Source organism: Antechinus flavipes, chromosome 4 (genome assembly GCF_016432865.1).
Source record: "Antechinus flavipes isolate AdamAnt ecotype Samford, QLD, Australia chromosome 4, AdamAnt_v2, whole genome shotgun sequence".
Lineage (NCBI taxonomy): Eukaryota > Metazoa > Chordata > Mammalia > Dasyuromorphia > Dasyuridae > Antechinus > Antechinus flavipes.
The window spans coordinates 173,797,734-173,812,788 of record NC_067401.1 but is presented as its reverse complement, the minus strand read 5'-3'; the positions used below and the strand labels follow the sequence as shown (position 1 = coordinate 173,812,788).

The following is a 15,055-nucleotide window of genomic DNA, read 5'->3' as shown; positions in this document are numbered from 1 at the left end:
AATGAGTTCCTCACCTATCATCCATTTGAAGAACTTTCAAGAACCAAGGGTCAGTTCCACATTACAATGAGTCATCAGATGAATTCCTGGATAAAATCTCAGTTAAATATTTTGTTATCTCTGTTATTTTATGTTGGGATCATTTCTTTCCCTGGAGATTGGCAGCTTCTTAAAGTCAAATGCCATGATTTTTGCTTCTTTTGTACATCCTGCAATGCCTAGAATATTGCAGGCACTCTACAAAGATTTGAATTAAACAAGAACTAGAAATAACATAGAACAGACTCTTATAACATCATTTCCCAGTACCTTTATTTTGATCCACAAAGACTGAAACAGATTTTTAGACCACCGAAGGAAGAAATGGATTCCTGATGCTTAAAAAAATTTTTACTCTACCCCTATAAAAACTTATAAGGATGCTAAAAGTAAAAACATTATATTCTTCAGCATCCCTAGATCCTCCCAAACAGCTTACTATTGAGTCATGAGCAAAAACTTTGAGTCAGCCTTACTCTAATATCATCTAGCCTGGTTCTGTATTATTAATGCCTATCTTGGGACTAACATGAGAAATTTTTTAGCTCAAGTCAGAAGACAAAGTATCTTATCTTCTACTACTAATTATGTCACATAATTCGAACTGTAACAACAAGCAATTGGGAGGGAAACTCAGCTAACTAGGGTTGCTCACCACTCTTCCTCTGTGGGGAGTATATTTTTGATCCCTATGAGATGAGATATAAAGAGTATATGCAAAAAGTTATATATATGTGTGTGTGTGTGTATGTGTGTGTGTGTACATATATACATATGTGTATATATGTATATTTAAACCTACAAAAATCTGAAAACAAGAGTTTCTAATCTAATAACAGTCACTGTACAATTGTCTTTAAATTCAAGGGCAAAGCAGCAGCTATTGGAGAGCTTTGTTGTTTTTGAGCCTACATATCATAAAGCTTGAGCTGTTCCTGCATATCTCCATCAGAAATCTCTCCAAAAGTCTCCATATTGTCCTTCATAAGTTTGAAGATGGCAGCCAGCTGTTCTTTTTTAACCCTGTTAAGAAAAAAGAATAAAGAGATTTCTAATTAGGATGATTGAGAAGGATAACAGAAGAATCTAATTTACACTCAAGTATTCCAGTAAAGATCTAACAATTGCACCAGACAATAATGACCAAGAAATTAAAAGAAAAACTAATCTAAACGCCCTTTACCTACCCCAGGATTACACAAAAATCTATGAACATTAAGGAAAGAAATTTGGTCAGAAAAAACAGTGTGAGTACATGCAAAACAAGACAATATATGCTCCCAGTGTAAATCAGAATCAGGTAGGAGATACCTAAAGCTTTCAATGGTCTATACCTGGGGGCAGAAAGAACTTTCACTCTCTTTAAGAAGCTACAGTGGCTTTCTCTTGCTTATAGGATGTTACATTCATTCCTATTTAGTGCCTTTAACAACTCTTAATAGTCTCCCTTTCTAAGCTTAATACACCTTCTTCTTCTTCATGAACTTGACATTCCAACCAAATTGGCCCTACCAGCTGTTTCCTGTCTAAGACATTCTACCTTCCACTTCTCTCACTTTTCAGAGACTGTCCACTCAATAGCCTCTGTGCTGGAATGATTGTACAAACCTGGAATGCACTCCATCAAGCTCTTGCTCTTTCCAAATTTTTTCCTCATTAATTTTAGTTGTCCCATTTCTTTTTAACCTGTGACTCTATTTAAGTGCTACCTAACCTGACTTTCCTTTTGCCTTCTCCCCTGAATTTTACTTTGCATATTCTTTGTATTTATTTTTCTTTGTGTAGGTAGATTCCTTTGAAGGACTTTGAGAGGTTTTTTTTTTTTTTTCTTTTGTATTTTTAGCTTCTGTGTAATGCCTGGTATCTAACAGCCTCAAAATAAATTCTTGTTGAATGAATGAAATGTAGATTTTACTTTTAAGAAATCTGATGATAAGCAAGGTTAATACATTCACTAAATGGTTTGACATCCCCTGAAGAAAAATGTAGGGGAAACTAAGAAGCATTTATTTTAAGAAGCAAGAAAAAAAAAAAAATGAGACAAATAAATGAAAAAATGTTGGGATAGTTCTATGCTATAAAATAAAACAAGACACAAATGTTTATGTTATACAGGATATTTTCCACCTATCATACTAGGGAATGGTTATATATTTCAATATTCTATACTCATTTTAAAAAATAAATTTTATAGTTGGAGATAGGATACCAAACCATAGCATTATCATTTGTGTCCAATTTAGGCATCAGAAATTCATGCTGCATGGAAAATCTTCCAGTAGCATAGTATGCTCTCATAGGGTGACATCTTACAACTAAAACTGATACTCAATAACTCATCCATTCCCATGGTTTTAATTACCATCTCTATGCTGATGATTCTCAGATCTATCTATGCTGCCCCAAACTCTCTGCTGATCTCTGATCTCACATTTTCAATTGCTTTTCAGACACCTAAAACTGGATGTCCAGTAGACATCTCAAACTCTACATATGCAAAACTAAATTCATCATCTTCCTCTCCCAATCCCCTTTACTATTCCTTCCTCACTCTCATCTCACATCCGGGGCCACCACAAACATTTTCCCTATTACTGTAGAGGACAATCTCATCTTCCCAGTCTCTAATGATCAAAACCTAGGAGTCATGGGGGCCTCCTCACTATCTCTCACCTCTCATATCTAACCTGTTTCAAGGCCTATGAATATCACCTTTGCAACATTTCTTGAGTATGTCTCCTTCTATTCTATTCAACCACCAAAGTAATTTTCCTAAACGAAAGGCCTGATCATTTCACTTTCATAACTAATCCCCCTACCTTTCCAGTCTTCTTACATCTTACTCTACATGTTCTCTTTAGACCAATGACCATTCCACAAGCAAGAAACTTCATTCTGCTCTGGACATTCTCTCTGGTGGCTATCTTATTATGCCTGGAATGTTCTCCCTCCTCAACTTCACCTACTGACTTCCTTGGTTTATTTGTCTTATCTTTTATTGGAAGTCTTTCCCAGCCCCTCTTAATTCCACTGCCTTCCCTGTTAATTATTTTCTCCTTTCCTGTATATAGCTTACTTTGTACATATTTGTTGTTTGCATGTTGTCTCCCCCATTAGATTGTAAACTCCTTGAAACAGACTATTTTACTTTTTTGTGCGTATTCACAATGCTTAGTATATGGGAGGAGTTTATTGATTATTGATTGATTGATTTTTTACATAGTGCTTTAAAGATTTACAAAATGACATCCTCAGAGCAATACCATAAAGAATTGATATTACTATTTTCATTTTCCAAATAAGGAAACTAAAGTACTGAGAGATACACAGATACTATTAGCAAATTTGTTCAATAGTTAACTATCTTCCTGCAGTGTTTTATTAACTATTTTGATTGATGTTCTGGCTTAGTCAAATACAAAGTTAAGTAACTGCCAGAAAAACTCATTAGTTAACTATCTTCCTGCAGTATTTTCTAATACTAATACAAGCCTAGCCTTCCTCCCTTGCCCTACCCCCCTCTCCTCATATACCCAATGCTTACAGAAGCTAGCTACTTATTTGGGATATATACTGTACCATACCTGTTGGATCTCTCAGTTAACTCATTACTATACATGTCTATCTTTCCATAATCACTGAGATCTGTATCTTCTATCCAAAAATAATATATTTTACAATCAGAGCAGTATGTAGGAATAAGGGAACCCAAATTACCAAACCAAAGATCTCATGATCATTCGGGAAAAATAAAGGTGTAAGTAATTTGTTTGATCTGAAAAACAGGAAGACAATGAAAGACTCAGCACTTATATCCTTCCAGGCAATTGATGAAAAATAAACAAGAATATAGTTTGGTATAGCAGGATGAATACAGAGAGGCTTAGAGAGACATACATCAACTAATGCTAAGTGAAATGAGCAGAACCAGGAGATCATTATACACTTGAACAACAACACTACATGATGATCAATTCTGATGGACGTGACTCTCTTCAACAATGAGAGTATCCAAATCAGTTCCAATTGATCTGTAATGAACAGAACCAGCTACACCTAGAGAAAGTACATGGGGAAATGAGTATGGACCACAACATAACATCTCTACTCTTTCTGTTATTGTTTGCTTGCATTTTATTTTTTTCTTCTCAGGTTATTTTTATCTTCTTTCTAAATTTAATCTTTCTTGTGCAACAAGATAAGTGGATAAATAGGTATACATATATTGTATTTAACATATACTTTAACATATTTAACATGTATGGGACTACCTGCCATGTAGGGAAGAAGGTGGAGGGAAGGAAGGGAAAATTTGAAACAGAAGTTTTTGCAAGGGTCAATGTTGAAAAATTACCCAAGCATATAAAAAGCTATTTAAAAAAAAATAGTTTGGTATGAAAGAGCTTTAAGATAAAAAATAATAATAATAATTATAAAAGCCTAGATTATCTACTTTGTATACCAAGTAAGATTTAGACTCTGCCAAAGACACAACACTGTCTATTGGCCATATGCATGGTCAAGTAGGTACCTCTAATAATCATCATTTAGCTTTATATAAGGCATTTTTTTTTATATTGGCACTATATACTATGGTTTTCTAGTAAGCAGTTGTGCCAACAGTTATCAGGAATGGATGAGCAATGTAACACTCCTGAGGAAGGAATCTTGATGGAATTCTTGGGCTTCTGTTATATAGAAAACACTCTAATTTTTTACTTGCTAATTTTTAACAGTTAATTTTTTAAATATTTGTCTAACAACTTCACAACCTAGAAATTACTATAATATGAATACTGTCAAAGAAGCAAATTTATGAAAATCTAGTAATCTAGTGAGGGCCATGTCTTCTATCTGGAAAAAATCTAATCAATCTGTGCTGTTTTTTAAGTAAAAGCAAAACCAAGAGGCCAACTTTAAAATAATATTTTATACAAACCATTTTCCAACTGATAAATGGTCAAAGGATATGAATAGACAATTTTCAGATGAAGAAACCATTTCTAGTTGTATGAAAAAATGCTTTCAATTATTTTTAATCAGAGAAATGCAAATTAAACTAACTCTGAAGTGCCACTACACACCTCTCAGATTGACTAAGAAGATAGGAAAAGATAATGACAAATGTTGGAGGGGATGTGGGAAAACTGGTACACTAATACATTGTGAAATTATGAACAGATCCAACCATTTTGGAGAGCAATACGGAACTATACCCAAAGGGCTATCAAACTTATGCATACCCTTTGATCCAGAAGTATCTCTACTGGGTTTGTATGCCAAAGAGATAATAAAAAAGGAATAAGAACCCACATGTGCAAAAATGTTTGTAGCAGCCTTTTTTGTGATGGCAAGGAATTGGAAACTGAATGGATACCTGTCAGTTGGAGAATGGCTGAATAAGATATGGTGTATAAATGTCATGAGATATTATTGTCCTATAATAAACAATCATCAGAATGATTTTAGAAAGGCTTGGAGAGAGTTGCATGAACTGATTCTAAGTGAAGTAGGTAGAACCAAGAGATCACTGGACACAGCAACAACAAGATTATACAACCATCAATTCTGATGGATGTGGCTCTTTTCAATAATGAAGTGAGTCAGGCCAATTCCAATGGTCTGCGCTGAAGAGAGCCATCTGTACCCACAGAGAGCACTTTGTGGACTAAGTGTGGATCACACATAGTATTTTCGCTTTTTTGTTGTTGTTTACTTGCATTTTTTCTATCTCATTTTTTTCCTTTTGATCTGAATTTTCTTGTGCAGCATGGTAATTATGGAAATATATATAGAAGAATTGCACATATTTAACATATATTGGATTATTTGCTATCTAGAGTAAGGGGTGACGGGAGGGAGAAAAAAATTTGGAACACAAGATTTTGTAAGGATAAATGTTGAAAATCATCTATGCATATATTTTGAAAATAAAAAGCTTTAATTAAAAAAAAAAACAACATATCTTAAAGCTCTTTCACACCAAGATATTTTGCTACATGTCTAAAAAGAAAAAAGGTGGTAGGCCATCTAGATTTAGAAGTGTTAAACTCTCCATGAGGCATGTGGGGAGCTGCAGTTCCTTTAAGCAGATCTGAAACCACAGGTCTCTCTCTACAATGCCCAGAAAGATGGCAAAGATCCAAATGGAGACCCATACCCAAGGAATTACAGCAGCACTTTTTTTTTTTAGCTCTCCTGAGATTTCTTGCAATTATTTTTTAAAAGTTCAACAAACCTAATTAGGATGCATATTTTTTTTAGTTTAAAAAGGATGGTGAATACTTGGCTATTTTTGAAGGCAATAGAAAAAAAGAGATCTTTGATTAAACTTCTTAGGTTATTATTTTATTAAATTTATTAAGTTATTATAAATAAAAGCTCTATTTAGACAATATATTTTAGTACTAAACCAGAAGATTCCCTTAGTTCCCATCTCTTGCACTTCAAATTTTTATGATGCAGATATAAACATAGGACCATTGTGAACATACACTACAGAAAAAGTGAAAACCTGAAAAGATATAGAGACTGAGAAAGATAAAGGTACAAGTAAAGACGGACAAAATTGGTTGAGAAAGATAGGATAGGAAAAATAGGGAGGAAATACAAATACAAATAATTATATCTTAGAATGCAAATGGGATGAATTTACCCATAAAATGAAAATGGTTAGGAGATTAAAATTTTGATTTCAATAATTTGGTTTCTTTTAGGAAATACAATAAAAATGGGAGATACATACAAAAATAAAATAAAGAGCTGGAAGAGAATTTATTATGTAAAAAAAAAAAGGGGGGGGTAATAATTATGAACTCAGACAAAGTTAAAGCTAAAATAGATTTAATAAAAAGAGAAAAATAGGGAAACTATATTATGTGTCACCAATATTATTCAATATTGTTTTAGACCATTGAAAATAAACAAACAGTATTTTATACAGAGAAGATACCTGCCCAAATAGACATGGGAACTCCATGAGCAGAATGCTCTCAAGAAGGAAAAAAACCTGTAAAGTCCTCCATGAGCAACCAGCTATGAATGACTTTGCTATTCTCAGCAGTACAATTGTCCACAACTACTCTGATGGACTTATTTTTTAAAATTAATTTTATTAAAGCTTTTTATTTACAAAACGTATGCATGGATAATTTTTCAACCCTTGCAAAATTTTCTGTTCCAAATTTTTCTCTCCATCCCCTAACTCCTCCCCTAAATGGCAGATAGTCCAATACATGTTAAATATGTTAAATCCAATATACATATTCATATTTATATAGTTATCTTGCTGCACAAGAAAAATCAGATCAAAGAAGGAAAAAAAAAACCTGAGAAAACAAAATGCAAGCAAACGTCAACAGAAAAAGTGAAAACGCTATGCTGTGGTCCACACTCAGTTCCCACAGTCCTCTCTCTGGGTATATATGGCTCTCTTCATCATTGAACAATTGGAACTGGTTTGAATCATCTCATTGTTGAAGAGAATCATGTCCATCTGAAGGACTTATGATGAAAATTCCTATCCATCCCCAGAGAAGGAACTGATTGTGTTCTCTTTTTCTCTCTAGCTCTCTCTTTTTTAATTAAATTTTTCTGGAGGGCTTTTATTTTCATTATGGAAATGTTTTGCATAGCTTCAACTGTTTTCTTAATTGTGGGTAGGGATAAGGGAGAAAACCAAGAACTCAAAAGTTTTAGAAACAAATGTAAATTTTTTGTTTGTTTGTTTTGAATGTAGCTGGAGGAAAATAATAAATAACCCCCCCCCAAAAAAAATTATTTTTTTACTCACACAGCTTCTTCCTGAGTTCATGCCCTCATCAAATTTCAGAGATTATTGCAATATTCTAAATAAGCTCCCTGCTTCAACTCTCTCCCAAATCCAGTCAATCCTCCACACAGCTGCCAAAGTGATAAAAGCACAGAATGACCATATTCAACCAACACCAGTTGTTCTCTATTGACTCTAGGCTAAAATACAAACTTTACTATTTAACTTTTAATTTATTATTATTATTATTTCTTTTTTTTGCTGAGGCAATTGGACTTAATGACTTGCCCTGAGTCACAAAGCTAGAAGTTTTAAGTGTCTTAGGACACATTTGAACTCAGGTCTTCCCAACTTCAGGGCTGGTACTCTATCTACTGTACCATCTAGCTGCCCCTATTATTTAACTTTTAAAGTCTTCCAAAAATTGGCCCCAATCTTTCTGCAATCCAGCCAAATTGTCCTTCTCTCTATTTCTTATACATGACATTTCATCTCCCACCTTTGTGCCTTTGCATTGGTTTTCCTCCACTCTTGGAATACATTCCTTCTTAGCTCCAGTTCCACAAAATCTCTTTCTTCCTTCAAGACCTCGCTTAACTCAAACACCATTTCTTTTTCTTTCTTCCCTCCTTCCTTCCTTCTTTCCTTTCTCTCTCTCTCTTTCTCTTCCCCTCTCTCTCCTTCTTCTCTTCCTCCTCCTTTTTTTTGGGTGGAGTGGGGGGTAAAGAGATGGTAAGCTTTAATATCAACACTAGAGATGGCCACTCTCCAGTCAGGATCAATTACTTCTCAGTTCTTGTCATGATCCAGTGCATATTCATAGAAGAGCTCTATATTACTTTTCAGGAAGTAGTCAAGCAAGGAATATAAAATGCTGAGGAAGGTCTTTTTGTGGGCTGTATGGATATATGGGTCTCATGCCTGCTGGGGCTTTCAGAATGCCCAAATGGGTCATGTGCAACTTTATTTCAAATCTAGGCCCCACTTCCATTAGCTCCACTGTATAATAATCTAACTTCTGGTTTATGTGATGCCAAAAAGAAATATAGTCATTCCGGTTGGCAAAGGTGATGATTTTTTTTATGGTTGTATGTCATTCTTACATGAAAAAGGAGTTAGAGAATACTTCAGACTCACTGTGCTGGGCAGCAGGAAAAAATATAAAGAATATGGTGAGGCAGGGCCTCTGAGGCTGTGTCCAGGTCAGAGATATCATGCCACATCACCACCATGTTATATAGTGTGAAATATGCAGTGGGACCAGGTGACTCACAATAAGGTCAACTGGTGTCACTAATACATCAGCAACAGATCTATACCTCTCTTGGGATCTATAGGTCTAAACCAAAACACCTGTTTCATGTTGTCCCTGACTCATTCAGGGAATCATCAGGAAATAGCAGCTTCAATTCAATAGCAAACATCTTGAGCTGAGAGCTGGGCTCTTGGGATATGCTATATATGATTTTAGGCTTTTATGCACCTGCCCAGAGGTACTTATCATCCTGGCATTCCCTCAAGGACAAAGGAATCCCTGCAGAATTCAGTAAGGATCAATGGATTCTCATCAAGGGCTATCCTGAACTCCTACTTTTTCTCTTTCAAAATATGTTGCTTTTGTTCCTGAATCTTGAAATTATGTATTTCTGGCAAAGAGAGATCTCAAGGCACAGAATGATTGCCACCAGCTACAGTTCTCATCCCAGTGATCCTCTCATTTTCAACAATAAGTTTTTCCTGATTCCCCTGATCTGCTAGTACCTTTCCTCCCAAAGTCCTTTGATTTAAACTACTTTGCATTTATTCTCTGTTCTGTTCTGTTCACTTATACAGGGTCAGCTAGGTAGTACAGTGGATAGAGTGCTAATTCTGAAGTCAGTAAGACTTATTTTCCTGAGCTCAAATCCATATTCATCTCTTACTAACTGTGTAACCCTGATTTGTCTTAGTTTTTTCATCTATAAAATGAGAAGGAAATGGAAAACCATTTCAGTATCTTTGCCAAGAAAACTTCAAAAGGGATCAGACATGACTGAAAATGGCAGAATAACAAATTACTCATTTCCTGATTGCAAAATTGCCAGAGACCATGTCCTTGGAATCAAAGAGCTAAAGAAGAATGTAATCACCTGCACATAAATTCTGAAGCTACAACCTTATCGTAAACAAACTATACCCCCTAAACTCCTGAGACAAGATGATGTGTGTCCCAGAAAATTGGCCCTATCAGCCCAGGTGCAAGATAACGATTAGGCTCCAGGATGTCTGCCACACATCTGGTGTGACATTCTTTACTTTGCAACCCCCCAATTCAGAAATGTATTTAACTAGACCCTCTTCACTCATTAAACTGAGACTTTGTTCCACCCCAACTAGTCTCCCTCCTCATTTCTAACCCCATTCCTTTTCAGGCCTAGCCTTACAGACAAATGCCAGCCTCAGGGCCCACACTTTGATGACCCGGTGGACGGGTCAATTGGCGCCCAAGCGTGGGGCCCCGAGGCTGGACATTTGCCCGGCAGATTAAGAAGAGGTAAGAAGAAGCTCGTCCGGACCCCTACGAGATCGCTCTACCGCAGAGAGCCCTGCAGATCGCTCTACAGAGAACCCCGCAGATCGCTCTACAGAGAGCCCCGCAGATCGCTCGCTCCACAGAGAGCCCCGCAGAACGCTCGCTCCACAGAGAGCCCCGCAGATCGCTCCACAGAGAGCCCCGCAGACTCGCTCCACAGAGAGCCCCGCAGACCCGCTCCACAGAGAGCCCCGCAGACTCGCTCCACAGAGAGCCCCACAGACCCGCTCCACAGAGAGCCCCGCAGACTCGCTCCACAGAGAGCCCCGCAACTGAAAGGTGAGTACATAATCTGCCGCATTCATGGGAACTAGAAAGAGGAGTAAAAATTCCCCCTCGGGAATCTTTGAGATCCCCCCCAGTCAAGTCTATCTACCCCCCGCTTCCCAAAGTAGGGACTCCCCCCATAGAAAGCAATCTCGCATGCCCCGTCTTCCCCGCCCCCCAACCTAAACTCCCTGTAAAAACTCAGAATGCCCTTAGTGCCTCAGACGTTGGTGAATTAGAAAGCGAGGCTGCAGGGTATATTCCACCTCCTTACAGCTTGCCCTTTCTTACTGCCCCGATAATTAATTACCCAAAGCGGTGAGACCCTTGAAGAATAACCTCCCCTCACTCACAAAAATTAAAAACCCCACCCCTGCACAGCTTGCTTTCCCTGTGTTAAGAAGCCAGATGTGTTATATGTTTGTTTAATGTTGTAACTGTGTAGTCTGTGTGATGTGTGTTCTATGTTCTGTGTGATTTGTCTGTTGTATTGGTTGGAAAAATTTTTAAGAACATCGTTGCAACTATGCTTACTAAAACGGAGCCCCATGTCTGTCTGTGTGTGTCTGTGTTAAAAGGTACCAAACTTGTAAGAGATAAGGATTCAGCCTCTGTGTGCAGGCTTAGCAAATATCAAGAAGCTTGAAAAATCTTTCTCTCTCCCTCTCTCTGTCTCTGGCTGACTGCAGCAGCCTGTGAGACAAAGGGAGAAAAGTGAGAGAAAGGAAGAAAAAGAAATAAATAAAAATAGATTGAAAGGGATTTGAAAATTCGGAAAATTAAAATATGTATATAGAAGACCAGTGTGCTAACATTTAAAGAAAAGAAGTTTGAATGGAATATCTAGGCATTCTCTGTGAAGGCAGAGAAAAGTACTGAATAGGTTTGGAAGAAACCCCTTTGGATTCTGAAATGGGAAAAGGGAATTCAACAAACTTCTCTCTGGGGGTGGAGGTCCTGGAAACAGCTCCTAGTCTGTTTTTGCTGATTTAAAAGCTTTGTTAAGTTTTAAGAACAATGATTAAGATTTGGGAATTGGTTGTTTGAAAATTTGCTTGTGATTTTAAAACTTTTAACCTGTTGTACTAATTTGTAAGTAAGGAAAAGCCTACTAGAGTAAAGAGCAATAAAATTCAAGCTTACCCTGGCCTGGGCAATAAAAAGCTCTGGAGATAAGATGCTAATAGCTGTTAGAAGAAATGTGGTAGAAGAAAAACTTTTAAAAACAGCTGTATTAATTTGATTCAGTTTGTTACCTTCTGAAATATATTGAGTTATTTGTTAACATAAGTTATACTTTAAAACCAGCTCTGCTGGACATGTGTGGGTTTTTGGAGGTTTCAGGGAGAAAGAGAAGGTTGGAAATGGGTGAATTTGGGAAGAAACCTGATATTGGGAAACTGATGGGTTAAATCTTGAAAAGGATCCCCATTAGGAAATTTGAATGGGGAACCTGAGAGAAGTTTTTTCCAGGGGGCAGGAGTGGGGGAAGGGTGGCCATGTGGAATCCTCTCCTCCCCTCACCCCTCTAGAGTGTGTTCCTGCCACTTTTTTCTTATCTGATTACGGCCAGTTCAGCAAACTGATTTTTAAGGACATACTTTTAAGTTAATTGATTGAATATTTGTTTCTTGATACATAAATATTTTCTTGGTTGAGGAAAATGGTCATAAATGTGATCCATACTTTGGTACGAATATTTCTAAAAGTTTAATTGCTATGTTAAAAAAAAAAAAACCTTCTTGAATTCTTTTATGTGGAATTGGGTGTTTTGTATAAGTTTAAATTGATTGTATTGGGTCACTCTGAGGTTATTTAAAGGGCCTCTAAAAATAATAGTTTTTTCTTTGTCCTTTTAAAAATGTTTCTGTTATGGACAATATGCAATTTGGGATATTTTTCTATGTATTGGGTATTTTTAAAAGCAAAATGATTTGTATGTATAATGTTCACTCATGTAACATCTACCCAGATATGATAATTGTTCTAAGTTGTGAACTTACTGAGACGAAATTTCTTTCTGTTATTACTACAAGGTTATGATAAATAATTGTTTAAGAGTTATCAGAAATTTGATTAATGACATCTGTTATTGGAGGTAAAAGTTTTTGGCTTAGAGTTAATTAGCTAATGCTGTTTGGGAGTTCTAAAGCTCCACCCTCTGACAGTTACTGGGACAATTGATTGATAAGCTGTTAAAACTCAACTGTTTATATTATGTTATAGTTATGTTCTTGCATTTTTTCCTTTTGTAACTGATCTCTCTGATCAGAGCAATGGTCAATAGAACTGTTAATGCAATTCAGTTATGTCATGCCTTTCTATTTTCAGTCTGGTTATATGTAATCATTGTATCCTAAATGCTTGGGCAACTGAGTATTTCGCCTGGTCATCTGTCTGTTACTGGATATTGGTGTTTTGTTTCTTTAAGGTTTCTACATGATAAGAGGACAATTAACAGGGGTCTGTGAGACCTCACTGATGTTACAACTTGGGACTGCACCTGTTTGCTTGGCCTGTAAAGCAAACTCATTTCTTCACATAGGAAACAATTTATTTTGGCCTCCTCATGTTTTGCAGCAACCTGATGAACTGAGTCTTTCTATCTGAGACTGATCTAATCTTTATTTGCTAGATTTGTGTTTTTGCTCTAGATTTTGGTCAAATTACAGATATTGGCCTGTTTCTGGAACCTGGATCAGCTTTGATCAGCTTTGATTGTCACCACGGCACACACCCACTCTGCATGGAATGAGAGCCTCCTATCACTTCACAGCCTGAAGCAGCAGTTTATACATGAGACCATGGACTGTACTCTGCATTGAGTGTACTCTGGACTGACATAAGAGACTTTGGGAATGGTTGATGACTGACTGTTAAACCTTGCCTGGATCATCTATTACTGTGTGTTTAAGACTTGATATGGGATTTGTTAAAAACTCGGATTATTGCTGTTATGTTTGAGGGATTTTTAGGAAATTCTACTGTACTAGTCTGTTATGTATAGGGATTTTGATTCACTCTTGGGATTTATATGGGCAATGGTCATTCGATAATTCCTTTTCATGAGAAAAAAAAAGGGGGAAGGAAGAGGTAGAAATAGAACATTGGGGAACCTGGTATATATTTTTTCAAAATACCTGAAAGAATGGGAACGCCTAGCTCCTATTCACTTTGCCTTAAGCACTTTTGCCCCACCCCCTATCTCACTAGTTCAGATTGAATTTGGATGCTTTAGTCTTAGAATCCCTTATTTTGTTAAAACCTCAACATCAATGAGCCCATCGGAGGCTCACTGAGATTTAATGACCAATTGCTAGAAGAGCCTTGGTACCAACGGCTCAGGTCTAGGCTATGCCCCCCCTTTCAGCAGGCAGTGGTCTAGCCAATGACGGGATTAGTGTGACCCCGGGTGGTGGATGCTTTGAGGTTGACTTATTATTTTTTAATTTTGGAGCCATGGCAGTAAGACCACGCAAGTGCCATGACGGGCAACCTCGAGAGGTCAGGCCACCCACTTAAGACAGGGTTTGGCATGGCGTACCCCCGAGTTGGTATGGCTGACCCCGATGACCTAAGACAGCACTTGGTGGCATGCATTCTCCTTTCCAATGATTGGCGATACTAAGACATTGTAACATTGGTTGTGTATCAACGCTCGCTCCCCACAACAGGAGGCCGGCCACATAGCCTAAGACAGGCCTCCCACCCGTGCATAAATAAAAAAAAAGGGGGGACATGCCAGAGACCATGTCCTTGGAATCAAAGAGCTAAAGAAGAATGTAATCACCTGCACATAAATTCTGAAGCTACAACCTTATCGTAAACAAACTATACCCCCTAAACTCCTGAGACAAGATGATGTGTGTCCCAGAAAATTGGCCCTATCAGCCCAGGTGCAAGATAACGATTAGGCTCCAGGATGTCTGCCACACATCTGGTGTAACATTCTTTACTTTGCAACCCCCCATTCAGAAATGTATTTAACTAGACCCTCTTCACTCATTAAACTGAGACTTTGTTTCACCCCAACTGGTCTCCCTCCTCATTTCTAATCCCATTCCTTTTCAGGCCTAGCCTTACAGACAAATGTCCAGCCTCAGGACCCACACTTTGATGACCTGCTGGACGGGTCACAAAATGGATAAGCTCTTTTTTGCCTAGCACAGTGCCTGGTACATAATAGGATCATAATAAATACTTATTGATTGACTAATAGCAGCAATAACTTCTACACTACCAACAAAACTGTCACATTATATAAGATGAAAAGACAAAAACCAAATTTATTAGCCTCTACATCCCCAAGCATCCCCAGTCTGTGAAGGAAAACAAGTGAGAATAATGTTGAATTGAGAAGTAAAGTCACTTTCATTACTGACACATAGGGAAGAGAAGGAAAAGGA

General features: G+C 37.2%; 1 protein-coding gene across 1 annotated transcript in view; it reads right to left on the bottom strand.

Moving 5' to 3' along the window:
• Positions 1–295: 295 nt before the first annotated feature.
• MXRA7 (matrix remodeling associated 7) overlaps positions 296–15,055 on the bottom strand; it is a 57,486-nt gene continuing 42,726 nt past the window's right edge. Inside the window, exon 4 of the mRNA XM_051995542.1 lies at positions 296–1,062. Within this exon, the coding sequence (XP_051851502.1) occupies positions 948–1,062 (115 nt within the window). The 3' untranslated portion in view covers positions 296–947. The remainder of the gene's footprint in view (positions 1,063–15,055) is intronic.